Genomic DNA, 27,540 nt, shown 5'->3' with positions numbered 1-27,540 from the left:
CGCTCGGGTCTCTGATTCTGTGGCAGTGTGACGGACAGCCTGCAGCTGTTTCCCTGAGCTGGGTTATATTTATACAGGTCACACTGGGCGCTGCTGGGAGACAGCTCCAGTATGAGAACGCTCTCTCAGAGGCTCAATCAGCTCAGAAGCTGGTCAAGTGTTTGATCTTTGCCCTCAGATCATCAACTGTAATGCAGGAAACTTCAGCATGAATCCACAACAAGACCAGTACAGGAAGGAACCTTGGGGTGGACCCCAAACTGGAGCCCAAACTGGAGCTCAAACTGGTCATCACACCTGTCTGGAGCAGAGATACCTCCCTGGCTGATTGAAGACCTGCAGTCTTCTCAGCATTTTAGATCCATCCTCACCTGCTCTGTGCTCCATCTGTCTGGCTTTCATCTGTCCAGCACATTTTTTTAAAAACTGCCCTTTGCACCACATTAAAGCCACAACTGTGAATGTTTTAAAAGCCCCAAACAGGAGAAAACAAAAAACAAAACAGGAAGTAGAATGTATAGTGATGACATCACCCATGTGAAACGTTTCGCCACCTCAGAAATGTCCAGGAACAGCAGGAACCCGCAGAACAATGGCGAGGGCACGTTCCAGTACCACCACAGAGCTGTGGACAAATCCCATCCATCCCCACATGTGGAGGTTCCTCCTGCACTCTGCTCCGGTCCGAGCCTCCCAGCTGCAGCTGCTTCCCCCAGAATGGACGCTGAGCGGGTCCCAGAGGTCACTGTGAGGTTCCCTCCCTCAGCTGGGACGTCTGCCTCTTTATCCGCCAACATCTTCACTGTGTAATAGCACAGCTGGACTGTGGGGCTCCAGCTGTGGACATGAATGATTATTGTGCTACATGATGAAATCACACGTCTCTCAGACAAGTCCAACACAAAAGCCAGACTCACGTGACTTACAGGGACCAGCGTACACACCCCGCCCTGGACACGGGATAAGATCATCTGTGGACAAACGCTGTTCTGCAAGCAGCTGCAAACCCAATGACACTAAAAGCCACTCCAGCTACTCACAGAAAACACCCTGGAAAAAGAGAACTGTGCACAATGCGCCGACTTCTTCATTTAAACTGTTATTTTACAGTTCCAGGGGATTATAAATAGTTTTTTTCTGTCCGTCACTACTCCCCTCCAGCTGTCAGCTCCTCTGTATAAATAGACTTGGGGGGTTAATGAAGTTCCGGTTGCAGCTGCAGCGCTTCCTCGTAGGACATTCTTACATGGTTTCCAATGAACTGTGTTACCTTAGGGCCAACTGTTGTGTTCTGTTTATGATACAGAATCCTTAGCTCAACCACATTTGTAAGTTCCTTATAAGCGGGAAAAGTAATCCAAACTAGTCAGTCTAAAACGTCTGTATCGGAAAAGTGTGTTTTATTTTGAAAAGCACACTTCCGGTTTAAATTCGCTCCCGGCTGCCAACTTGACGACAGCGTGTATAAACAGAACAGGTCGGACTCGCCGCTGTAGACTCGGCCGGAGGGTGTGTTCGCCTCTGCCCGTGTGTGTGTGGAGTAGCTGCCGGTCAGAGCGGAGCTGAAGCAGGTGGAACCTGTGGAAAACCCGGCGGACCCGAGCACGGACGCCTCTCCCTTCTCAGTCCGCCTCCAGCCAGAAAAGCAGCGATGACTTCGGTGTGGAAACGTCTTCAGCGCGTCGGAAAAAGAGCCTCCAAGTTCCAGTTTGTGTCCTCCTTCCAAGAACTGACGATAGAGTGCACCAACAAATGGTAAGAACCTGTCAGAACACTGAAGGAGCACAGTATTTACCCGCTTTCAGTGTTTAAACAATCCCTTACCTTTGACTATTATCACCCGCTAATAACACCTGTAACGCCTGTAAAATGATTTATAGCAGCTAAGATCACAGCCAATAACTCGAGGAACATTTATTACAGCTATAACACAGCTATGACCTCTGACACCGTCATAGTAGTGCAATATCCAGCATTACAACAAAGTAACAATGTCACAACCTGCAACATTTACAGTAGCCGACAGCGTTATTAGCAGTTCGTTACATTTGTAACTAATAATAATGTCACAGCCAGTAATAATCACAACTAATAACATCTATTGTTGCTAACATATTTGCCTATAGTGGGATGGAGGGTCGTGGTTGACTGTTTATACTGGGACGGAGAGGCCAGAGTGAGTGTTTATACTGGGATTATAACCTTTACCAGCACCCTTCCAACCAGTCAGGTTTGTTTTGCTCTGCTGAGTCAAAGAGAGGTGACAGATCACCATCACGCATGGGAGACGCGCAGCCAGTAAATGGACGTTCCTGGCGTTGCACTGCAGTATTCACACATGTCAGGAGACACTCAGGAGGCCACGGTGACACACCAGTTGCCTCCGAATGACACAGGCGCTTCACGCCCACCAGGCGGGGTAGAGCGACGGCACCTGGATGAAGGGATGAAGAGCACGCACAATCACCACGAAGCAGATTCTCAGCTGCACCCTCAGCAGGGCGGAACCATCAGATTAACTTGGACATGGCTTCAAATCCCACAAACAGCAACTCTTTCTGCCGTTATTAGACAGGCAGAGAGGTTCTGAGGAACGCTTGGTGCTTTAACTTCTAAAGGGTGTAATCTAAAACAGTGTTCTCCTCCAAAACCTACGCAAACTCCTGTGATTGGCCGGGGTTTGGTTGCCTGGTGATCGCTACAGCAAATGTAGCGTTGAGCATCATCCCTAACGTGTAAATTCACCATCGACCAAACCAAATCTGCTCCTGTCGTAATTGAGTCCATTGAGGGTCCTGGATTATTGAGGGTCCTGGATTATTGAGGGTCCTGGATTATTGAAGGTCCTGGATTATTGAAGGTCCTGGATTATTGAGGGTCCTGGATTACATCAACACATCAGCAGCCGAAATAGTTGTTGTATTTTTCCTTTATGCTAACATTTCCTAGGATGTTTGGTCTGTGCTGTCATTCTGCGTGTGGTGTGGTTCTGGGTAATTTGTTTAGAAGAAGACTGCGTCACAGTCAGGAGAGACACTGGGAGAAATGTGGCTGCCTGGTTTTTGGCTCTGGGACCTTCTTTAATTCCTCTGTGATTACTCATGCTGCAGCTAGCTAGCATGCGCTCTCAATCCTCCTGCCCTGTTTACGTCCACGCCTCGCTTCATCACTTCCTGTACTCTGCAGTGACCAGTATGGACATGCTTCTGTCTGTCACACACACACACACGCACACACACACCCACAGAATTATATGAACAAGAATGCTTTGGGTCAATGCTCTGAGCAACATTTAGCAGTTACACGTGATTTATTTGAAAAAAACATTCTAAAACTGCGTCACATGACTGTAGCTGCCATCTTGGATCCTGAACGGGGGTTTTCGGGACGTCTAGTGACTGGAAACTTCTCCGTATGTTCAGCGGCAGTTGTTTCTCATGGAGACAGATGGCAGCAGCCTGATGCAGAGCAGCTGATGGGTCGCTGTCTGGTACGTGCACCAGTCCTGGGGAACATGGAAGACTGTGGCTCTGTGTGGGAGCTGCTGTGTAGCAGTGCAGCAGGTGCAGGGCTGCTGCTAAGCCCCAGTAAAGTTCACTGTGTTTGATGGTGCTATTTCTGGTCCTGCCATGTCACTGTCCCAGCAGTGTGAGCCGTGCAACACGAGCTGGAACATCAGGTACCCTCTTCCCATTCCTGTTGCTCCAGCGAGATCTTTAAAGACCACCTTTGAGGGCTGTTTTGATGTTCTTCAACAGCGACAGAGGGTTGTCCCACAAACATGGCCGCTCACCAGCTCACCTGTCTGTCGCCCCTCGGTCTTCTTACTGTTGGTTTTGGGTTCGATGCTCCTCGTGATGGATTCAGGTTCACGTCACAAGTGAAGTCCAGGAAACTCTCATGTTCTAACACCAGGCTGGTGGTGACCAACAGTCTCTGTGAGCCTGAAAGTCCCCTCAGGCGTACTGAGCCTCCACATGTGAGCAGTTTCGTGTAGGTTGATCTAATTTCCATACATCAGTGAAGTCATTTCTGTTTCTCCCTTTCAATGATGTGCTGTGATGTGTGTGACCTGTTCTGCTCTGAACCCTGGAGATCCATTCACACTTTAGCAAGAACCATGTCAATATGTCAGCAGTTGGGACGCTCTATGGGGGTGGGGGGAGGTTACCTTGCTCAAAGGCAGGACGAGTGGTGATAATGAGGGTGCGGACAGGTCGTGCCTTCCTGCTGGTCTGGGGATTTGAACCGGTGACCTGAGCGTCTGAGATCTACTCCGACCAAAATGGAACTTTGTTTTTGTCAGACTAGATTCACAAACGTCACAAAATTTGCCAAATGTCACCCGAAATCCTCAGAAATCCGACAGAACTTTCCGGACACTCGCGGAAAGTGATCTCGTTGAAACAGCCTGAAAAAGGAAAAACATTTCATGTAGATTTTTTTACTCATCTTCTTGTTGACGTGGTTGCAGGCAGCCAGACAAAGTGAGGGTGGTGTGGATCAGGAGAAACAGGCGGCACAGCACAAAGGTGAGAGGAGAAGCTGGACTTTCTGACCTCCGTGTGTCCAGCTGAGGCTGAAATCGTGCTAAAATAGTTCCAACCGTGCGTTAGCTCCACAGCTGGCACCCTGGGATCCAGAACCCGTACCGAGGAACGGTGATATGGCAGCTTCCCGAGACTTTAGACATCGCCGTCACCTTGTTCAAGGTACGAAGCTCAGACCGGAGCGGATGACGCCAAACAGGTCATGTGACTAACGCTCTCACCCGACCGCGCAGGAGCCGACAGCGGAGGAGTTCGAGGACAAAGACTGGACCTTTCTGATCGAGAACGTGAGTCAACACCGGCACCAGAACACCGAGCGCTGCTCCGTCGCGCGCGTCCTCATTCCGTCCGCGTGGTCGCCCCGCAGGAGACCAAGGGCCGCACCAAGGCGCTGGCGTCCGCTCGCGTCAACATGAAGCAGTTCGCCAGCGCGACGCCGGCCCAGTTCGACATCACGCTGAAGCTGAAACCGGCGTCCGTGAAGGTGCTGGAAGCCAGTCTCAAACTCCGCCTGTCCTGCGTCTTCCTGAAGGAGGGCAAGGCCACGTGAGTCCGCCGGTCAGGTCAGGAACCAGCCTGCACAGTCGCTAAAGCAGAGCCTGTCCCACAGAGACGAGGACATGCAGAGCCTGGCCAGCCTCATGAGCTACAAGCAGAGCGACGTGGGGAACCTGGAGGACTTTTACGACAGCGAGGAGGAGGCAGGAGAGGAGAGGAAGAACAGCCACGGGTCAGGACACGGCCCCCATGTTGCAGGTAAGACCGGCGCACCTTCACTGGCCCGGCTGGTTTACAGCCTGTTCCAGACAGCTGATCCGAACCGGGGAAAGCCAAGGTGCCGATTACGTCTGTAGTAGTGCTCTTCACTGGATGGGTCCAGGCTGGGCGTTACATGAAATGAGCGGTCATCAGCCACCAAGCCGGTGCTACAGAACACGGAACAGACTGGCAGAGGCGGTGAAGTCCAGCTGGGCTTAGATCAGCAGACCAGAGGAACAGAAACTCAGAGAGTGACAAAAGAAGCACACGGATTAGGAGGATCTGGTCTGAGACCTGCTGAATGCTACAGTTCCTTCAGTGTCACGTGTCCTCCGCCACTGTGTGAAACACCAGTTTGGAACACAAGTCTGAAGTCCAGACTAGACCAGGAGGGCTCAGATGGTTCTAGAGCAGACCTTTGTAAGCCTGAACGACCTGATCCCTCTCTCCTTCTCCTCTTTCCTCTCTGGTCTCCTGGGTAAAGCCCGGCCTCCCTCTCAGCTCACAGCCTCACGGGTGCCTGATCTGGCCTGGAGGCCTGTTTCTGGCTCAGGCTTTACAGGTACCGCCTGTCCTTCTGCACTGCTGCACTCTGTTTTTAAACCACCTAACCTCATCAACCGCAATCGTCTGCTTTCGCTTTCTCTTCTCTGCTTCTTCTTTTCGCCCTGTTTATTTGTGTCATTTCTAAGTCAACACTTTTAGAATCCGAACGTTTTTGACCCTCAGCTGTGAGCTTAGGGTTAGGGTTAAGGCATCACACATTGTTTACTGGTACTGAGCCTAAATTAGCCCTGAAACCAGCACAGGTTCTTCATTAACTGCGTGGTATGATCCATTTGTCTCATCTCTTATGTTCCTCCCAGTAACCTCAGAGATGGTTGGTATAACATCCACCGGCATTTCTTCCACCATCTCGGCCCCCTCTAGTGCAGCTCCACTTGAGCCCCCAGACCCCTCTGTTCCATTGCCTTCACACCCTCAACCAGCACGCGCCACTCAGCAGAGCCAGCCCCCCCCCTCTGCCAGCACGTTGCCTCCGTATATCCGCGCTCACCCCCCCGTTCTTCCTAAAATCTTCCAGCCCGGTGCTGGCTCAGGTATCGCTGCACAGACCCTATTCACACCTCATGTCACACATCATGTGAGCCACAAATGTTACTGCATGTGATCATTATTTCACCTGTCCTGTCATTCCAGTCTGGAAGAATAAAAACCTCTTCAAAGGGTTAAGAGAGCAAGCTTTAATTAACTTTCGACTGGCTAAAACCAAGTGTGATTATGTCAAAACAGATAAAAATATCTTTACCATAGCTGAAAATGGTCTGCATCCACTGAAAGAGGAGACTTGTTCTCTGAACTTACGGCACTAAAACTAGAACAGGAAGTCAGAGCAGAGGCTGAAGTGCATCACAGAGCAGATTATATCAGAACATTTCAAATTTCACCAAAGATTCCTCACTAATCTCCCAGCACTGCTGTGGTTCCCCCTGCTGGCCACAGCAGATAATGCAGTTCTGTCATCCAGTTATTTTAGTCCAGGCTAAAATACGCACGAGTGACGATATTAATCATATGCAGTTCAAAAAAGAGCAACATAGGTACATGGAAAGAACAGACATCCAGTGTGGGAGGTGAAGTTTTCCAGAGTTTTTCAGGCTTTTACACCTTTCATGTCCAGTTTGTCTTTCTGCAGTCTTCTGTTTCCACTCGCTATTTCCTTTTTTCTGACTTTTTCCTCCCTCCACTGCTTGTGCTACAACCTGTTTCAGGTTGTCAGAGGCCCCACAGCTTCCACAGTGACTCTGCTCCCCCAACAGGAGTGGAGGCTTTCTCCCCCTTCACTTCTCCTTCCTCCTCATCCTGTACAGTATTTCAGCCTCCTGCTTCCTGTCAGACATCAGGTACATCTGAAGACCAGCCAGAGCAGAGAGATCAATGACGTGATAACAGCGCCACCTGCTCTACGTTCACTCTTTTATCCTCTCTGTGTTCCACCAGTCTGCTCCTGGAGAGCCCAGAGTGTTCCCTCCCTTCCCTCCACCTCCTCTTTCCCAGCTCCTCACAGCTCCTTCTCTGTACCTCAAACACCTCCTGCTCCCAGACAACCCACAGCTCAGCTTGGATCTGTAGGAGAGTCAACTTCTGTTCTAACCAAACCCAGCAGCCTGCCCTCTGCCCCAGAGTCAGGTACTGGAGCAGGAGGAGGAGGAGGAGGAGGAGCAACAGCTTCATTTCGGGCTTCACAGTGTTTGTTTACTGGTGTTTTTCTATCTTTGTAGCTCCATGGCAGAGTGAATGGAGGTCTGTTAGGTGCCAGGCCCCTCTCTCCCAGCCTGATCTCTCTCCTCACCTTCTCCACGTGAAGAAGCTGAGAACTGAGCTGCCATGTAATACTGCTTGACCTTTGACCCCCAGCTTTCCTCTGTCTCCTTCATGCTACCCATTAACACTATTTTACTCACCAATTCTTGTACAGTCACAGGATTAATCATCCACTACATGTCGTATGTCACAAATTTAGATGTTAAATGTTATGTGTATGAAGATTGTATGTGTGTTTGTGTGTGTGTGTGAGTAGGGGGGGGGATTCTCTGGATATTCTCTGAAATGCTCTGAAGTTGTTCTGCATTTTAATTCCACTCAAATTGATATCATGCCTCCTTTAAATTGTTATTTGTTCCACATTCATGAAGAAGTTCATAAAAGAAGAAGCAAGAGTCTTTGTGTGGAATTAAAAGAACGGTCTTGGCCATTGCTATGGTTTTATCGATGTTCATGGGCTTTTTTCCAACTACTACGCTCCATAATAAACATTGTGACATCAATCGTATTTTCTCTGGACCCTAACCACTCACACCAATAGTCCTGCAAACTGGTTCTAGAAGGCAAATTAGAGTTGTGTATCACTGAGACTTCACCTTCTACCTCTGTTTGACCTCTATCAGCTTCCTGCTTTGTGTCTGCTGAGGTGTCTGTGGAGCAGGAACCACAGGGAGGTTCTGGATTTGTTGCTTCATGGAATCCTCAGGTTCCTCCCACTGTAGACACCCCTTTACCTCCTGCTTTCAGTCCTCTTTCTGCTCCCTGTCGGCCTCCTATTCCTCTATCCCAGCCTCCCTCCCAGTCTCCTGATAACCAGGAAGCAGGTACAGGATGGAGCCACCTCCATCTGTTTGTTTCTGAAACAGCAAAACAGATGTGTTCGTAAATCACCTTTTGACCTTCTATCTGTTGATGTTAGGTTGCTTTTTCTGTCATTTTAGGATACAAAAGACAGCTCAGCACACTGTGTGAAGAGGAAAACCAGGCCACGACATCTACAGGTGAATAACTTAAAATGTGTCACACCTTTGCCCTAACGTCGCAGAAAGATAACGTCATATTTCTTATCAATGGTTAGCATCTGACACCAGAACTTTAGCTTCCGTGGGACAAGAGCTCCTCAGCACTGGAGAGCACAGAAGGGATTTGGGATCAGCAGGGTAAGTGCATGAACCTAAAGCCACTCCCCGATATGCTAACAAGAGACGCTCATGGGAAAATGCGTGGTTAATGGCAGAAGCATGAATATCTGACAGCTACGCTACTGTAAAGTGGCGGCAAGAACAGGAACAGCCATGAAACATGATTTTCTGATCAGAAAAATAACTTCACCATCCAGTTATCAATTTCTTGGTGTTTTGTGGGTTTTGGACACAGAACAGTAGATCTATGGTATTTGTGATCTCAGTCTGAAACTCAGTGTTCTATCTGTGTGATTGAAGACGCATGTCTGGAGATAAGAACTGTCTATTCCACTCTAGTCCAACCAGGTCACCGGCAGCCTGATGCTGCTCGCTCCTATTTAATGTTGTCATTCAAACCCCACACATCCTTCCCCAAGCCTGAAACTGCCCCACCGATCCATGAAATGCACCTCTGAATACAAAGCACATGACAGCAATCTATTCTGGATGATTACATCATCCTTTATAGTACAATTGCCAACTTGGGTTTTGCCCGACTTCAAAGAATAGTTGTTGCAGCTTGCTCCGTGTTGGGCGGCTCCAGGAAATGAATCACTGGTGTTGCTTTCTTCATCTGCAGATATGTGATTAGAAACTCACAGCGGTTCTGTTTTCATTTGGTGTCTGTCTAAGCAGTTATTCATAGTGGAACTGCAGTCGAACCGCTTTAATCCATCGTGCTCTCTGTGAATGAATATAAAGTCAGGCGTCAGCTGCAGAGAATCTCACTTCCTCTGCATGTTTTTGTGATTATCTCTATCCGTTGGGCGTGAGCGAGGATGTTGGTGCATGTTTGTATGCGTGTGTGCATCACCTTCCAACACCACAAAGCTCAAAAACTTTTCAGATTAGACCTCGGCTTGATCACTCCTCATTTATGTGTGATTGTATGACGTGTCACTGCCATATTGAGAGGATGAAGTGTGAAAGTTTTTTTTAAATTATTTTGATTTTCTATCATCCAGACACACGTTTAACAGATGCACTAAACACCCAAGAGAGTGATTCAGATTCAGATTCAGATTCAGATCCTTTATTGTCCCACACAGGGAAATTTACAGTGCAACAACAGCAACAAGAGCACTCAGAGAAAAATAAGATAGAATCAAATAGAAATCAAATGGAATATACAAGAGGGTGAATTTTACATAATCCAGATAAATGGATACTCGGCCTCTGGGGGACAGGCAGGGTCGAGACCAGGCCGACAGGCAAGCAGGAAAACGCTGGAGAGTCGTGTGAACCACAGAGGACAATCTGGCGGGGAGGCAGTGTAACGCAGGGAGCTAAAAAGGGGGCTCGGGGCGAACTAGGACTCACGGGCGGGGTTGCCTGCAGCCGTGACACAGGTATATGCATCATAGAGATTCAGAACATCTTACAGTCACTGCTATAGCAAACTATAGTCTGACCCTTACACATGTTTATCCATTGTCATAAAAATGTCAGTGACCTCCAGCTTACAAGAACAGCTGCGTTACATGACGTTAGCTTTGTATAAAACATGAGACTGTTGTCTTGTGTTTGTCTTGAGGAAAAAACAATCTTAGTATTTTTATTTCCATGGTGCTGTTGCTGAGCAGCTTCTTTTGCTTCTCACCCAGGTATTTAGTTTTGTCTGATACTGTGGTTTTGGGAAGCATCTGACCTGTCAGTTGCACTGACGTTGTGTTGGCATTGTTGTGTTAACGTTGTTGTGTTGACGTTTGGGTAAAGATGCTGCCTGGCAGAGCCTGTGGTTTGATTGACAGCATGTGATTCCTTTGCTTCTATGACTTTGGCCTGGAAGTAGACTGCATTACCACAACGGAGACTCTGGTTCCCTCATGACTCTGATCCTCTCGCTGTATGTTTGTCCCTCAGACGTGACAGCTTTACCTCCCCTCTGCTTCATACGTCTACAACACCCCCAGCCAGAGGACTTGAATACACCTCTGGAACTCAGAGAGAGTCAGTAGCTCTTCCTCACATCCAGTCAACACATACTGACATCATAGCTCCTCAGGCAAAAATCCTTAATGTTCAAGAAGACACTTCAGCCTCAGTCAGTGAAATTGTTCTTAAACCAAGAACTCATTTGTCCAAGATGTCCATTCAAGTTGGGAATGTAGGATCTCTACCTTCTTCCAAATCAGTTCATCCAGTTCAGCCTCAGCTTTTTAAATCCACACAAATGGAAACAGCCGAATGCCTTAGCCATGAAGCTGCCACTTTGGATTTGGGGTAAGTATAATGTGGCGGTCATTCCTCTCAAACCCAGTCTACAGTCTTGAAAGTGATTGTTGAGACTTGAAATCCAACCATAACGCAATGATTTAGTGTCTCTCTCAGTTTCTTTTACTTGGACATGATTCTTATATTCTTCTTCTCCAGAAATGAGAACTTGGCTGATTCAGTGTCACCTTGTTTCAAAGATGTCATTTCTGCTTCTCATTCAACGGCGGCAATGAAGACACAGGAAGCTCAGGCAACAGACTGGTCCCTTAAAAAATCCTTAGAGAATGATCCACAACTTGATGGTCTCCTTAATCCAAGTACCGTTAAGATAGATGACAAATGCCAGATGTCTGCCTCAGACTTAACTCCCTGCAAACTGGAAGCCGCATCTTTCTCATGTCAGATTACTGCAACCAACTCTTTATCAAATTCAGAAGAGATGGCTACAGCTTGTACTGCATCATCTGTCATGAAAACTTTAGTTGAAAAGAATTCACAAAGTTTTATGGAAGAAAAGAACACCGAAAATACGACTGCTTGTTGGAGAGATAGGATGTTGTCACAGAAGCTCCCAAATTCCGCAGTTAGCATGGAAGGAAAATCTATGTACGTATCTAAGATTGAACTTGGGCCACTGTCTCCAACAGGGAGTTCTTTTCCTCATCCATCTACTTTACAGAAAGTTGAAGCAAAAGAAAGTGTGCCCCAAATGCTCATGTTGCTACCAAGCTGTCCCCAATATTCTGAGATTCCCGGCATGGCATATCTCCAACAGTCACAACATAGAGCTTGGGCTGATGATCGAAGATCACTGTACCAAAAACTATGCAGCAGTGGACCTCCATCCCTACTATATTCAGGTCACAATACCTTAGTTTTAGGTGGACATTATGGAATGACCAAAATGGTGACCTCAGCTCTGTCCTGCTCTGGTCCAGAATCCCAATCGACCTTAAATGTTGAATCAAAAATACCCCTCCTTGTTTCCACTTGCCCCCCAAACAGCAGAATTCCAGGGTTGCCCTCTGTTGCATGTGTGAACAGGCATGAACAGACTGTTTGGGACAAATGTTCTCTATGGAAGAAACAGTTTCAGGGAGAGGAAACATTTGGGTCCCTGCTTAAGTATCACACTGTTACTGACAGCAACATGGTGAAAATAATGGTGGCCCTGTTACCGACTTGTCCAAGAATGGCCAGAGTGCCAGGGTGTCCTTCAGTATGCCTGCAAAGGTCCTTAACTAGTCCTTCAATGGCCTGTCTCCTCCCCACATGTCCCACTCAGACAAAGGTGGTAGGGATGCCATTTAGAGTGAAAACTATGCTTTCCTTTGATAGCTGGCATATTTTAAGTAAGTGGAGAGTTAACAAACCTTTTAAAAGTAATTCTGCTCTGGTTGATAACATTTTTTTCCCATTATGTCCATGGAAGGCAGTCTGTCCTGTTAAAGGCCCTACTTTGGGTAGTCTTCCACACCAAAGTCCTAGCATGGTGGATTTTGTTCCAGCTTGCCCTATGACATCCAGGGTCTTGGGCCTACCCTCTAAACAGTTTCTTAGCAACCAAAATAAAAACAATGATGATAAAAGAGAAATATCTAACACAGTTGCAATGTTGCCCTCATGTCCTATTAGAACATGGCTTCTGGGTATGCCATCATGTCCCCAGAAACTTTTAGCTAATACTATGCAAGTATCCAAGTGCTGTAAAGAGGCCCAAGCACCAGATACTGGTTCTCAGATTGTGTCTAATGTCAGAGATTGGCACACTTTTAGTCAAATAATCAAGAAACAAGACAAGACCACAGAAGTTTTCATTCATCCATTAAATTTGAAAGATATGGAAATCCTGAAAGGCATGATTCCCATGTCTTCAAGTTGTCCAAGCAAAGCCAGCATTTTTGGCTTCCCCTCTGCTCCACAACAAGAAGCCTGTATGGTCAATCTGATGCCCTCATGCTCAAGATGCAGTGAAATCTGTGGGTTACCTTCAAAGGCTACACCAACTCTAGTCACCTGCAAGTATTGGTTTGCTTGTACAAAAATACAGTTGACGAGTCCATTTATTAAAAGGGGGCTGCAAATCCATAATGCAGTTTCAGTATTAGATAAAAGCCTCATTCAAATGATGACAGCTATACGGCCTTCCTGCCCAATCACGGCCACCGTCCCTGGATTTCCTTCTGCTCTGATGTTCACTGATGGCCCAAAAATGGTGAATTTATCACAGTGTTATACAAAAAAATCTAGAGTTCCTGGAATGTCACTTGGACGTAGCACCAAACAAATAAAGTGGACAATAGAAAGAAAATCCCCTCTTCTTACTCAGAAAAAGTCCACATTACATTTACCGGATGTGTTCTATTGTGATTGGGATGTAACGAAAAACATGATATCCATTCTGTCCTCCTGCCCAGACGTGGCCTGTTTCCCAGGTTTTCCATCCCTGTCATGCCAAACGTTAGTAGCTATACCGAATATCATCAGTCTGCTGCCCAGTTGTTCAAGACATTCTGTTGTGTGTGGAATACCATCCAGAGTGCCTAATGACCCTGAGGAATGTGAATGGATTGGAGATGAAAAGCCATTATGTGGAAAACCATTGTCACTCTCAGGAGGACTGTCATCAATTCAAAAGATTTCTCATAGCGAAAAAGGGCTGGTCGCAGTTATGCTGTCGATGCTTCCATCCTGTCCTAAGCACTCAAATATTAGAGGAATTCCTTCCAAAATAAAAGAAACATCAGCACAAACTTACAGCATGCTGAGGTCTTTGGGGACTAGTCCAGAGTATAGTAAAATTCTGGGTTTTCCAGCAAAAAATACTGCAAATGAAAGTTGGTATTTTAGTCAGAATATAGTTGGTGCAAAGCCATTGATTGGAAGCTATACTGCTATTCACATAAATGGTACTTTTATGGACTTGTCAGATAGAGAGAGGCAAAATATGTGGAGAATAATTCCATCATGTCCACAACGAGTTCTTACCCCTGGATATCCAGTTGTTCCACCACCAACACGACCACAACAAACTGCTGATGGCAGAGAAGAAAAACACACAGACATGATAAAACTGCATTGCTCAAGATGCTCACAAATCATTGGTTTCCCCTCCAGAAGATTTGTTACTTCCCATCATTATCCAGAATGTGCCCTGGTGCTTCCCTTAAATAAACAAGCTAGGTCATCTCAGCAAGATGTGATGTCAGGAATTCAATATCATGAGCGCTGCTCTGCAAACAGTGCTCTTAGCATTGACCCAGCAAGGATGGTGAATATTGAACCTTGTTGTCCAAGGAGAGGTTTTGTTCTTGGAGTGACATCGAAACATGTTCACTGTTCGGGACAGGGGTGGCCAGGAGGTGAGATGTTGCTATCAGTGACATCAGGTACAAAAGTGCTTGGAAATGAAAGAAAAATGAATCAATATTTAGCACAACAGGAAGAATTATTTAATCAGACTTCTGTCCTGGAAAGATCTGTGGAGGATGCATCAGTAGATGTCCAACAGAGAAGAGCTTCTTCCATCTGTCCCCTCAGGACTTCTGTCCAAGATTCTCCATTGTCAAGTTCCGAAGTCCACGTGAACCAAACCTCTCCAGGTCTTACCTGCCCTAAGTTATCTGAGGAGGTCAGCCAAGTAGTGCTAGACACTGATGGAAAGAGCACATGTTCATCACAAGATATGCTGAACACTGAAACAGGCTTTTGGATGTCCAGAGTGAATGAACAGGAAGCTGCTATGGAACATGGGTGAGTTAGGAAGATAGAGATCCCTCCGTCTCGTTAGCAGGGTACTTTTTGAACAATGATTTCCGATTCTCTTTTCAGAGAGTTGGATTGCAGAATGTGGCACTCAGTTCCTGACATGCCACTGTTCTTGAGCGTTAGGAAGAGGTAGGTTGCATCATTTTGTGCAGTAGTGTATATAGATGTTTGCACCCCCATTGTCTCACCCAAGACATCTTGGCAGATTAATTACAACAAATGTGACTTTGTTGTACAGACCATCGTCTTTATAGGTTGTAGTTCACCACATTTATGCGACCTTTTGCTTCTTGTGGTGTGTTTAGATCAGTGAGCCAAAGTAAAACTCAGGACAATGAAAAACCAAGCAAAGAGCAAGTCATGGAGGAAGATGCTTTCCTTCTAGAACCAAAGCAGAGTTTGCCACTAGACTCATTGGCTGCCAGTTATGACGTCATGGATCAACCTGAGTTGTTGCCAGCCGGGTGGGTTCGAGTGTCCCGTGTCAGTGTATGGTTGGTTTTCAATTCGAGGTGTCTGTCAATGAGCTTTTTAATCTTAATAATGGCTGAATTGTGTCATGGTTGATTAGTGAAAAGTGGACTTTTATTTTGCTTTTTATATAACGGCTGAGCTAAAGGTAGAATGAGGTTACAGGTGCAGGTGGTCATTTCAAGGAGAGATTTATATTTAACTGCTAATTTTACTTCACTTGACATATGATATTTACAATACCTAATTCAAACATAGAGGAAAAAAGTAATTAATTTGCATGTATGCATCAGTCTGTGTGTGTGTGTGTGTGTGTGTGTGCATTTACTTTACACAAAAGTCCATTGTGACAACAGATTCCGTTTTACAAATTTGTTTGTTGACGTTCTATATCTACATATATCATTGTGCCTAGCATCTTTTTCTTAATGACAGTTAACGTTTAGAATCAAATTTTGGAATAATTCCACATGGTTGTTGCTGGGTGCTGTTTGGAAGAGTGTTGCTTTAGTAGAGGCTGCTTTAGATGTGCATGCACAGCAGTGAAGCACACGCAAATGTGAACGATACAATACTTTACCAATCAAAAATATATAATGAACTGTATTTACTCTGTTTACTTACCTCCTCTATAGACATGGAGACATGGCTTCACCCCAGCCATCAATTCCAATAACTGAGGCCCCATCTCTTGCCCAAATAAGTAGCAATTTAGCAAAACATGATACAGATCAGCTGGTAGTTTGGGAGGAGCTGCCAAAGTCAACGACAGTGAAAGGTCTCACAGACTCTAACATACAATGGGCAGAACTGCCAAGAGTGGACCCAGAAGCATTGAGATACACATCACAAGAAGAAACAATGATGCCATTACCGTGCAGTGCCACAAAGAGGTCAAAGACCAAGGCTAAGAGGACAGATATGTCCCAGAGTGGCCTAAAATCACCACACTCTTTGACACAGTCCACTCTCTTGGAAACCTGTCCCACTGTGACAAAGGTTGTTGGCATGCCATCCAGAGTACCTGTGAAAGAACCGCTCTGGCCTACACAACCAGTCTGGGAGAAACAGGTGAAAACAAAGGAAATCTTACAGCTTCCATCATTGAAGGAGGATGATGAAAACAGGAAAGAAATGGCTCAACTCATACACTCTTGTCCGAGTGAGGCCAGGACTCCTGGGTTCCCATCTGCAAAAGACTACAGTTTGGGTTTTAAAGGCTCACATATGGTGGATATTTGTCCAAAGCTATCTAACATACCTGGGTTCCCATCAATCTTTGTACACAGTGACAAAAAATGGATCTTTGGAGAGAAACCAATTATGGAAAAGCAAATAAAAAGTGAATATTTAATCATTGTATCACGTGAAGCGAAGGATGAATTCAAACAAATGGGAGCTTTGCTGCCAAGCTGCCCAAAACGATCAGGCATATCAGGCATCCCATCATTTCTACAGCCTTCCACAGCATATCCTGCCTTTAGCTGTAATACATTTAATGCCGTCCACATCCTTTCATCTTGCCCAAAGTCTTCTTGTGTGGCTGGTTTTCCTTCAATGCAGTTAACTGTCAGAAATGACTGGAATGCTAACCATGAGCCAATATGGGAGAAGAAAATAGAGAAAGAATTTTTGGATCTAACAGAAAACATTAATGTAGATAAAAACCTGAGAGGACTTGTTTCTCTTACTTCCACTTGCGGACGAAAATCTGTCATCTGGGGTCTACCCTCTATTTGCAATCCAGATATGGTCAGCCTTAAACCCTTGTGTTCAAAGATGTCTCAGGTAGCAGGACTTACATCCTATCACTCATCAAGACAATGGACGGCAAACCAGGACCCTATAATTGAGCAAAGAATGAAGAAAAAACAACTGTGGTTGACTGACAGATGTGAAAGAGATGAAAGAACTCTGATAGCAATGGTATCTCTCTCCACATCCTGTCCACAAGAGGCACGGTCACCAGGATTTCCTTCCCGCCCAAACCCTCCTGCTGTGCGTTATGCACCTGATATCATAAACCTCAAGACCATGTGTTGTCGGTCCTCCAAAATACCTGGACTGCAGTCAGTTTCTGTGGCTGAATGTGAAAAATGGGCAGTACAAAATTGCTTATTGATGAAAAAACTTCCACAGAAGGCCATCATAGTGGACTCCAACAAGTTCAATGAAAAGCAAATGAATATGTTTTCCTTCATACCTTCCTGCCCTAAAAAGTCAAGTTTTTGGGGTTTCCCGTCCCTTCCAAATCCCAGACAGTGCTGTCCTCCACCGACTGAAGTTAATCTCCTCCCTTTGTGTCCCAAAGATTCAGTCATACCTGGATTTTCATCAGTTGAAAGCCACAGTAAAGGTGGATGGGTTGCTGAACCATGTTCAGTCAAAATTATGCAACCAAAGAGGATTGAGGTTAGAATATTCAGCTCTCCTTCTCACTGTGACAACACAAGAAGTATGTACACTTTAGCTCCTTCTTGCCCACGTTCTTCTAAAACTCCAGGCTTCCCTTCTCTTCCAGTTTACAGCATGTTGTCTCTGTTGCCTGTTTGGCCCAAAGCATCTGTTATACCTGGTTGTGGGTCTGATGGTTATGAAGAACCCTCAAAATTCCAATGGCATTTTCAGCCACACACTTTGTTTGCTAGACCAGTAAAGACAGGGCTCCTTATTATACATGGTCCAAATCAGTATGGAGCATGTGTGAAGAACATGTTTAGGTTGACATCATGCTGTCCTGAAGCCTCCAGGATCCAAGGGTTCCCCTCCGAATCTCAAAGCACATCCAAAGTTAAATTTGCTGTGATAAGTTTGGTGCATTGCTGTAGCAATGCCTCAAGGATCGAGGGAATTGGATTAATGGTCTCAGGAACAGAGTGGGAAAATTTAGCTAATGCAATTCTGATGTGTCTCCGGGATAAGAAAGCAGTGATGCTGGCTCCTTTTGCAGGACAATGGCATAATCAACAAGAGGAGTACGGATACAGCATGAAAAACATGGCAATATCTTGTCCAAAAGAGACCCAAGTACATGGTTTTCCTTCTGCTCCAACTGTGAACAGACCACCCAACATGGTCAGCTTATATGCATCTGGTTCAAGTTCTTCATGTATACCAGGGTTTCCATCAACCCGAATGCTCACGGCGCAATGTTTAAATCTTCAAACAAATGAAGAACACGGAAAAACGTTATTCAAAAGGCCTCAAAAAGAGAAGAGCTTTGACACTGCACAATTCCAGTCAACACTCAAACACAAGTTGAAGGAAGGCACAGCAGCAATGACGCCATCGTGTCCTCATTTGGCTCGAAATCCTGGCTTCCCCAGCATCTCATATCGAAGTCCCTCAAACAGTGAAACAACTCATTTACCAAATGTTCCCTCCACAAGTTCCAAGAGCCCTAGCAAATCACTTGGTGAGCCTTTTAAATCTTAAATCTGCACTGACATTCACCATTTTATGCCTTATTCCCTTTTGTGCATTTTATAACAGATTTACTTTTTAAAGGTGAAGCAAAGTTAAACGTTAATGTAGCTAAGGGGTAAGTAGAGATTGCATTGTTTGCTGTGAAGAGGACATTGGTCTGTTTCTTAACAGTGTTTGAACCAGTTCACAAAAGCTTTACTAACATGAAAATGCACTACATTAACTCCAAATTAAGAGCTTGAAAATGCTTTATATTTGGATCTTTAGCAAATCACTGGGGATGTTTGCAACAGAGGAAACTCAAACAGTGATGAACCCACTGGATATAACAGAACCAGAAAAAGTCCTGGGGTGGGAAGTATTGGACTCAGAAGAAACAGAAAAACAGACAGACTCTTCTTTGTCAGAAAAAGAGGATGAGACCTCAGGAATAGTGAAGGCTATAGTTGGTGTTTTCCATAAAGGGTAAGTGAATAGAGTCTGGTGCATGCAAAATAGAGTGTGAAATTGGGATAGATTAAAAATGAAGCAATTCAATCCTAGTTCAAAAAAATCTAACTCATCGTTTTGGAACTCGCACGATTATTTGCTTCAGTTTCTGCTTTTCTCTCAGATTAGCTTCATGTGTTTTGCATGATTCCATATTCCATTCACTCACTTTAGTATCCATGTCTCACAGTTATGAAACTGTAGCATCCATTTTGGGGCCATCGGGGTCTATTTTAGCTGACGTGGACCTCCAACCGAAGGCTGATGTTGATGTGAAAGACAAAAATTTGACTGCTTCAACTGTGGACATCACAACTCCTTTACAAAAGGTTGAAGATATTCACTCTAAACAAACCACTGGATATCCACCAAGCGCTGAACCATACATGTGGAACCTGGAAGGTCGACGTACAGAGACTCCATCACCAGCCACCGACAGTGATGATGGGTTTCTGATTTGTGCAAGCATGAAGAAATGGCCTCCACTGACAGCTGCAGACATTACTGAAATAACAAAGGATATGGGTGAAGAAGTGACCACTCTTGATCGATGGAGCACAGATGAAGGATTGGATGGAGGGCAGGGCTCTGATCACAATGAAAGCTTGTCAGCTAAACACCAGCCTGAGGCAGGGCAAAATCAGGCTAGCACAGAGTCAAGGTCTTCAAAGCAGGATAAAGGGTGAGTGCTTAGGAGAACGCTCAGTTGCCTGCACAGTGTGAGAGCTCTGCAGTTTTGGTGATAACAATAGCTACAGTTCTGTTTGTGAGCAGAGAAACTTGTTTTCTTTCTGGTACTGTGATGTGGAATGGTAATATTTTTTATAGAGCAGTTGTTCCTGTGCGCTGAAGCAACCTACATGCATGTAAGCATGTAGTCTCTTTGTTGTCTCGTTTGGCTTGGTTAATATTTGGTTGGCGTTCAAACAGTTCTATAGCTGGTTCGAGATAAGATGCATGGTACAAGAATATGACATTAAATTACACATTCTGAAGGCTTTCCTCTCTTTCCCTTAAGAATCCATCCAGCACATATGGAAGAACCTGCCAGGGCTGGTAGAGAACTTCCTGAGGATAAACCCTCATATCTTCAGCATATCAATCAAGTTGGCCGAGAGGTTGACACTGTCCCTCAGAAAGACAGAGGGTGTAAGGAAAAAGCCCCAGAACCTCAAATATGTGATCCAGAAAAATATACTGCTCCATTAAGACCCCTGAGAAGAAAGGACCATTTGACTCCAGAGGGTCAAAGAGGTTTTGATGCTTCTGCTGCCGAGCATTTGCGTCCTCCACAGAAAAATAGTACCGGTGGGAAGATGAAAGCAGGAAGTGTGCAGATATTGTCTGATGTGGTCCCTCCCCCTCGACCAAAAAGAAGAAATAGTACCGCGCCTGTTGAAAATCCTCAGGAAACTCCTCCGTCCAAGAGTGTGGACATAAACAATCATGTCACTACAGAGACATCTGTTGCTCAGCAGAAATGTAAAATCCTGATCGCTTCTAATTCAAAAGCCAATGATGCTCCTCAGCCCAGAGGTAGTGGGCATATTTCAGGTGCTCTGGAACATCCATCTTCTTTTGATGACCTCTCTCCTACAAGAAGTAAAAAGATCTCTTTACACCCTGTTGAAACTAAAGATAGGTTGTCTTCTAGTTTGCTTGGAGATATATCTGGACAACACACAGAATCAGTCCGCTCAAAGAACTTAGAAGAAACTTGCACACAAAAGCTGGGGGAGAAAGACAGAAGTACACCCAGCCAAGCTTCTTCTCATATAATTCCTCCATCAACCAAAGAAACTGAGAGCATTGCCTCAGGAACCTCGCATTATGAACTGAATTCTGTCCCCATCATCAAGAGGATAAGTGGCCCACGAGGCCCGGGGAGGGCAACCAAAAGCTACAGTAACAAAGGAAATTCAGAAGTGACAAACTCAGAATGTGTCCTCCATGTTCCTGCAGGCAGTCAGGCTTCTCTAGCTAAAGAGGAAACTCCTCGTGTGATATTGAGGAGAAGCAAGTTTGATGCTGAAAGTGGTGGTCAAGAAGAAGATACTTCAGAAAGGATACCTGGAAGATTACACCTGCCTGTGCCAAAACCAAGGGTGAAGAAACGTCTCAGTGGTTCCTTTTCAGATGCCTTTAGAGTGTCTGATTCACCACCTCAGTCAGTGTCTGATGGATCAGAACAGTCCGGAGAGTTGGGCCTTCCCGTTCCGCTGCCTCGGACAAAGAAACGTCTCAGTGGGGCTTTCTCAGAGAGCTTGCCTCCTCTAGAAGGTTCATTCCAGCCAGAAGACACAGCTGCCTCTGTGAAGGAAAGAACAGAAGGCTCCGGCATTGTCTCTGAAGGCTTGGTCACACTCCAGGGAGAACAGAACGTTCCATCAGAACTGGAGAAGGAGGTTTTAGCAGCAATGATGGAGGAATTTCCAAATCTTGATTCTGTGCAGGATGCAGAGAAGGTGGTGGATGAAGTCAGTGAAGGCTGGACTTTGACTGATAAACCTGATGGTTCTGCTCCACCAGAGAAGGATCTCATGTCGGATCAGGTTTTAGCCGGGACCAGTGGTGGTTCCGACCCAATTGTTGCATTTTGTCAGGATGACTGGCTGCACGTAGAGAGTGGTAAAGACAATATGTCCAAAAAAGAAATGAAAGATGAAGAGTTGGACTTTGGCTTTGTGTCTGTAGATGTAGCTGCTGGCTCTGTAACGGTTCAAAGGTAAGATTAAACACTAAGGTTTGGGTGTTTGGGTGGGGACATGTATGGTGTGACTAATCCTCTCACATCTACACATCCAGTTTAGACATGTTCTAAACCTCTAACGTATCCACCATTAGTGTAGTGTGCAACCATTACAGCTTCCTGTCTTTCTCCTCCAGGATAAACCTTTATTTTTTGTGTGATGGACTCATCTTTTTTTTTCTGTCTTCAAAGGTCAACAATTGGAACAGATCAATCTGGTCAACCCGCTCCTGTGCTTGGAAAAAAGGAACCGAATCACCTGAGTGGCGTCCACCGAGCCGAGGAACCGACCACCCCTGTTAAAAGACCAGCAGAAGGATCTTCCTCTGCAGAGGTGTGCATGGACTCGTGTTCTGACTAAAAACTATACTTAATGCAGGCCGTAGCTTAGACCGAGAACTAAGACAGCTCTGTTTCCATGTGTCCCAGGAGGTCCAGAGCCGTCCCAAGTTAGTCCAATCAAGCCAGTCTCTCCTGGAATGGTGTCAGGAAGTCACCCAGGGTCACAAAGGAGTGAAGATCACCAATTTCAGCACCTCCTGGAGGAACGGCCTTGCCTTTTGTGCAATTTTACATCACTTCCATCCTAAAAAGATGTAGGAAACAGTTGGCTATGTCTTAAATGGATAGATACAATATCTATGCATTTATTTATTTTGTCTCCTGTTTCCCTTGTGCAGTAATTTTGAAATGCTGGATCCATATGACATCCAGCACAACAACAAGAAGGTCATTCAGCACTCCCTTTTATGTTAATTTGTTTGTCCACATCAGTTTGTTCCTTACTAATTTGACTGAGCCCTCACTGTTGTTCCAGGCATTTGATGGATTTGCAGAACTGGGAATCTCCAGACTGATGGAACCTTCAGACATGGTTATGCCTCCAGTGCCGGATCGGCTGATCGTCATGACCTACCTCAATCAAATCCGCACCCATTTCACAGGCCAGGAGCTGAGCGTGCTGCACATAGAGAAGGACAACAGAGAGTCCAGCTATGCAGTGGCGGGGGAGGGAAATAGCCAGGAAGACCCCGAGGCGACTCTTCGTTACTGCACCCAAAGGCTGCAGGAGGAGGGGATCAGTCTGGAGGCAAACGCTGGCCCAGAAGAAACCACGAGTCAGGAAGTGGTCCCACCTCCCCGATCCAAAAAACTTCCCTCTGGCGGAGCAGTTGCCGATCACTTGCCCGTTGCACCCCCAAGGACTCACCTGCTCTCCAAGTCAGGGTTCTCCCACGTCAAAGATGCTGATCTGGTTAAGAAGCGGAGGTCCCAGAAGAGAAGTGGCTCGATTGAAAAAGGAGTCGTAACCGAGGTACGATACCTCCCGAGAGCTGCAGCATGTGAGAGAGACTGGCCGAACCTCCAAAAACAAAAAAAACACAATCTTTTTCTAGCCAAATGTTTGTTGCTGGCTGCGCATTTAGAAATTAACACATTTTATATCAGATAATTTATTACCAAATACGTTTCATACTCAAAACATGGTGGAGAAACATCCCAGCATCCCTGAAGGTGTGGGTCTACTCCTTCAATGCTCTGTCATTGTGGATGTTCTTTACTGTCCGCAGGGCGATGCAGGACAGGAGGACACTTTAATAGTCCAGAGACAAACAGAAACTGGTGAGCTGATTTCAGCAAATTCACTTTTTACTTTGTCAGAAATAATCAGCTGTTTCATGGATGTTTATCTTCTAGATGGAATAGAGACTATGGCTGAGGAGGACAGACCAGAAGGACAGGTCAGATAAGGAGACACCTCAGCCATTTGGATTTGTAATAATGCTGACTGGATTCACTTCTTCATAAACGGAAGAAACTTGTAGATGAAAGTGGATCTGTCGTGAATAAGTTAGAAACCTCCATGACCTGATGTGCTCACACACATTTACATACTGAGGCAGCAACTGTTCCTCACGTCTGCTCATCACATTAAACCGATGAACCTTCACATTATTGAGACACCAAAGACTTCAACCACAGCATGTTTGTTCTTGTGTAGGATCCCAGCCAGTACGTGATCAACCAGATGGAAGCGCTGGAGGCCGAGCAAAACCACATTGATAACAGAGCGAGCGTGGTGGAGAGAAACCTGAGACAGCTGCTGGAAACAGGTCTTTTCATCACAGATTCTTAGTCTGGGTGGCTTCTCTCCAGCTGTTTTACACCTCCTGGGTAAACTGTGCAGGTAGTGACAAGGTGGAGGAAGAGAGGTTGATTCAGGAGTGGTTTATTTTGGTCAACAAGAAGAATGCTTTAATCAGGAGGCAGGATCATCTGCAGCTACTGTAAGATTTTCACAATACACACCACCCACCTTCTACTCTACAGGCTGCTTATACCTATAAAACGAGATGGGCTGGTTTTGAGTCACATGTCCACCTGATGCATTGTGATTGGCAGGCTGGAGGAACATGACTTGGAAAGAAGATTTGAGCTCTTAAACAAAGAGCTGCGGGACCTGATGGCATTAGAAGGTTGGACTTGTTCTAACAGTTGTACATCAGAGTCACATTAGAGACTAACATAAATCTTAGTTGTTATGGATTACTTTGTATAAATGCTTCATATTTATATGCAGTAGATGTTCAGAAACCTTAAATACGTGTGATAACGCTTCTATAGAACTGAATACACATGTTAAGTTGTACCAGAGTTCCAGTGTGGAGCAAAACTGTTCTTTAAAGTCTCCATGACTTCATCACTTTGTCACTTAAACAGACAGCAGGAAGTGTATCCATAATCTCTATAATCCTCCAAAATGTTATTGAATGGCCCTCTCAGTAGTTTTAAATGGTACCTGAACAGAAGCTGGCTCCAGCCAGGTGACGTCTCTGTTGTCTCTGTGGTGCAGAGTGGCAGAAATCTCAGGCCCATAAACAAAGAGAACACCTGCTTCTCCAGGAACTGGTGTCACTGGTCAACCAGAGAGATGAGCTGGTCCATCACATGGATGCCAAAGAGAGAGGGTGAGACACACGTACTGCGCTGTGGTTAAAATCACACTTGAGACACTCAAACATTATATCTGAATCATGAAAGTTAAAGAACAGTGAGACAGTGTTTCAGATACACCAGCAGGAGAAGGATGCTGACACAGGTGCTTTCACTGGAGACGCTTCAGGTGTATGAGAGAAGCTCTCAGTCATTGCCTAGGGAGATCTTTTATGCCAAAAACTCAGTAATTATAGAAAAACTGGGACAACCACAGTATGACACTCCCCCCCCAATTCTCCTGTGTTCTCCTCAGAGCTCTGGAGGAGGATGAGCGCCTGGAACGAGGTCTGGAGCAACGCAGGAGGAAGTACACTAAACAGCAGAAGGAAAGGTGTTTAATGCAGTGAGCCAGGAGGTGACGTGGATCACCTGTGTCAAGACAAGCTGCTGAAGGATGGGAGCAGCTGTAAGTCAGGGCAAAGACTGAACCACAACTTGTGAGTTTATAGTGAAGCAGGACAACCAGAGTCCTGTTTGGACCGGAGACTGTGCTGTGAAAACAGCTGTGTGCATGTGTGACAGAAGACATGTTGGACTGAAGACACCAAGTGAGCAAAGCCAACCACAACTGCCTTATATATGTTTGGGATCTGATAGAAGGCCTGGATTATGTTCTGAATTTATTACCCCATTGTTTGGTTTAGGGTATGTTTGGTTCAGATTCGTGCACTCCTTGGTCAGGGATGACCACGACCTCTGTTAAAAATACTGCTGCACTGCACTTTTTTAACCTGCTATTTCTCACTCCTCTTGCCTAAATCTGGAAAACCAATAAGCTTTGCTAACATCTTTTTGATTGGTTCTTTCATTTACAAGAAATGCGCGCACGTGAAAATGTAACCTAATGTTGAAACACATCAGCCCTTATTTCCTGAGAAGCTGTTACAATGAGGTGAATTAAAATGTGACAATCTTTATTTAAAAACAGATATACAGCCACATATCAGTGACTGATGCTTTGAAATGGGTGCAATGTTTGATTTGGCCATTTATGCATAGATGTCAAAAGCTTTACACATGAATCTGAACCAGAGCGTTCAATAAATCAGACCTGAAGAACAAATATCTGTCTGGTTTATATCTCATTATTCTGTGACATAGCGGAGGTGGGGGCTCAGGCCCTCTAGAATACAATGGGGGGAACCGTCTGCAGACGTCTGTGCCTCACCAGAGGTGACGGATTCGCCGGATTTTGGACTCGTGTCTGCAGCGGTGGAAGCCCGCCGAACCAGCTACGCCCTGCTGTGCACATCCACAGTGCACCATTTCTGCGTTATTCACTGGCATGGGAGAGGAACCAGCAACACACAGGAAATGCTCACACAAGTCACATGCCTTTCATGCTAATGTGGAGGATGTGGGTTAGAGAAAGAGCCTTTTCACAGACCTGTCATGAAGATAAACTGGTTAGGGCTGCTCAACTGACAATGTGTGTGTGTGTGAGCATGCGCACGCATATGTGTGTGTATTGGGGGGTGATTACAGCTGAAAACAACATAATCAGCACTTCTAATGAAAACAGGAAGTTATGAGAAAAATCTGGTTTTGTCCCGACTATCCAATTTCTCTGCTTTTATTGAATTTTTTTATTAAAGAAAAAACCTTGTGACAGACATTTTTACTTTCTGCCTGTCTTCAAACTGTTCTCTTGATCTTCAAATCATAGTCTCTCCGTCCTGTCTCTCACTTCAGGACGACTAAATATGATGAGTTAAGTGTGCCACGCATTCCAAGGAAATAAGAAGCACATTTACCACAATAATGTTGTCATCCAACCAAAACAAGCTTAAAAACAATGAGAAACAGGAAGTGAAAGTATCACTATCGTGCATGATATTAGGGTTAGGGTTAAGGTAACCCTTCTTAATCCTAAAGCCTAGATTTCTGAAAAATGGCATAATTATAAACACACAATGCTGTTTAATGCTGTTTAGTGACAGAACCCACATAACTCATTCTATTGGCCCCACTGGGTAAATCTCTGCACCTATTTCACACATATTTATGCTATGGGTTAGTTTCATTTCCACAGAAAAGGAGAACCCGGGTCAGATCCAAGTCAAAAATACAAACTTATATCCAAAGAACATCTCAAAGGGGATCTTTACTGTCCGTCCTCAGATGCCATGAAAATCAACAAAAAAATGTTTTGTACATTAATATTGTGTCCATGTGTTTGGAGCCCATTGCTGTCATTTCAGATCCACTAAAGATCCAGAGCTGATCAAGGACATAATCCCCAAACTCCCCCGACCCTTGACCCTATCGGTACTCATCACTCCTGCACTCCATCCATCCATCCATCCATCCATCATCCACCCATCCATCCATCCATCCATCCATCCATCCATCATCCATCCATCCATCATCCATCCATCCATCCATCCATCCATCCCCCATCCATCCATCCTCCATCCATCCATCATCCATCCATCATCCATCCATCCATTCATCCATCCATCCATCCATCCACCCACCCACCCATCCATCCATCCATCATCCATCCATCATCATCCATCCATCCATCCATCCACCATCCATCCACCCATCCATCCACCCCTCCATCCATCCATCCACCCATCCATCCACCCATCCATCCATCCCC

The 27,540-nt window shown here is 45.4% G+C and overlaps 1 protein-coding gene across 23 annotated transcripts; it reads left to right on the top strand.

Annotated features, from left to right (window-relative positions):
- The first annotated feature begins 1,463 nt into the window (after positions 1-1,463).
- On the top strand, positions 1,464-25,998 carry ehbp1l1a (EH domain binding protein 1-like 1a). 23 transcript variants are annotated; one of them, XM_057026667.1, is made up of 33 exons: positions 1,464-1,755; positions 4,475-4,532; positions 4,617-4,712; positions 4,784-4,837; positions 4,918-5,096; positions 5,161-5,306; positions 5,794-5,871; positions 6,176-6,409; positions 7,082-7,213; positions 7,311-7,499; positions 7,592-7,699; positions 8,258-8,458; positions 8,576-8,635; positions 8,713-8,794; positions 14,576-14,788; positions 14,867-14,932; positions 15,109-15,267; positions 15,910-18,689; positions 18,782-18,815; positions 18,968-19,165; positions 19,380-19,871; positions 20,208-21,914; positions 22,131-22,272; positions 22,368-22,534; positions 22,619-22,667; positions 22,756-23,253; positions 23,510-23,561; positions 23,637-23,680; positions 23,941-24,052; positions 24,127-24,226; positions 24,342-24,415; positions 24,793-24,907; positions 25,189-25,998. In XM_057026667.1, exons 1-33 carry the CDS (start codon positions 1,652-1,654, stop codon positions 25,280-25,282), a joined length of 8,817 nt encoding a protein of 2,938 aa, XP_056882647.1. In that variant the 5' UTR covers positions 1,464-1,651; the 3' UTR covers positions 25,283-25,998. The 23 variants fall into 23 exon arrangements, 22 of the variants coding, with proteins under 22 accessions (XP_056882647.1, XP_056882646.1, XP_056882648.1 ...); XM_057026666.1 differs by having other exon boundaries at positions 18,767-18,815; XM_057026668.1 differs by lacking the exon at positions 5,794-5,871 and having other exon boundaries at positions 18,767-18,815.
- The last annotated feature ends 1,542 nt before the right edge of the window (positions 25,999-27,540 follow it).

The sequence above is a fragment of the Takifugu flavidus genome, chromosome 3, assembly GCF_003711565.1.
Source record: "Takifugu flavidus isolate HTHZ2018 chromosome 3, ASM371156v2, whole genome shotgun sequence".
Lineage (NCBI taxonomy): Eukaryota > Metazoa > Chordata > Actinopteri > Tetraodontiformes > Tetraodontidae > Takifugu > Takifugu flavidus.
This window is presented reverse-complemented; position numbering and strand designations above follow the sequence as displayed.

Excerpts from the sequence above, each read along its gene's own strand:
- ehbp1l1a (XM_057026666.1), top strand. The coding sequence starts at position 1,652 with ATGACTTCGGTGTGGAAACGTCTTCAGCGCGTCGGAAAAAGAGCCTCC. Across the intron at positions 4,838-4,917 it reads GGACCTTTCTGATCGAGAAC|GAGACCAAGGGCCGCACCAA; the intron begins GTGAGTCAACAC and ends GTCGCCCCGCAG. Across the intron at positions 22,273-22,367 it reads AAGGATCTTCCTCTGCAGAG|GAGGTCCAGAGCCGTCCCAA; the intron begins GTGTGCATGGAC and ends CATGTGTCCCAG.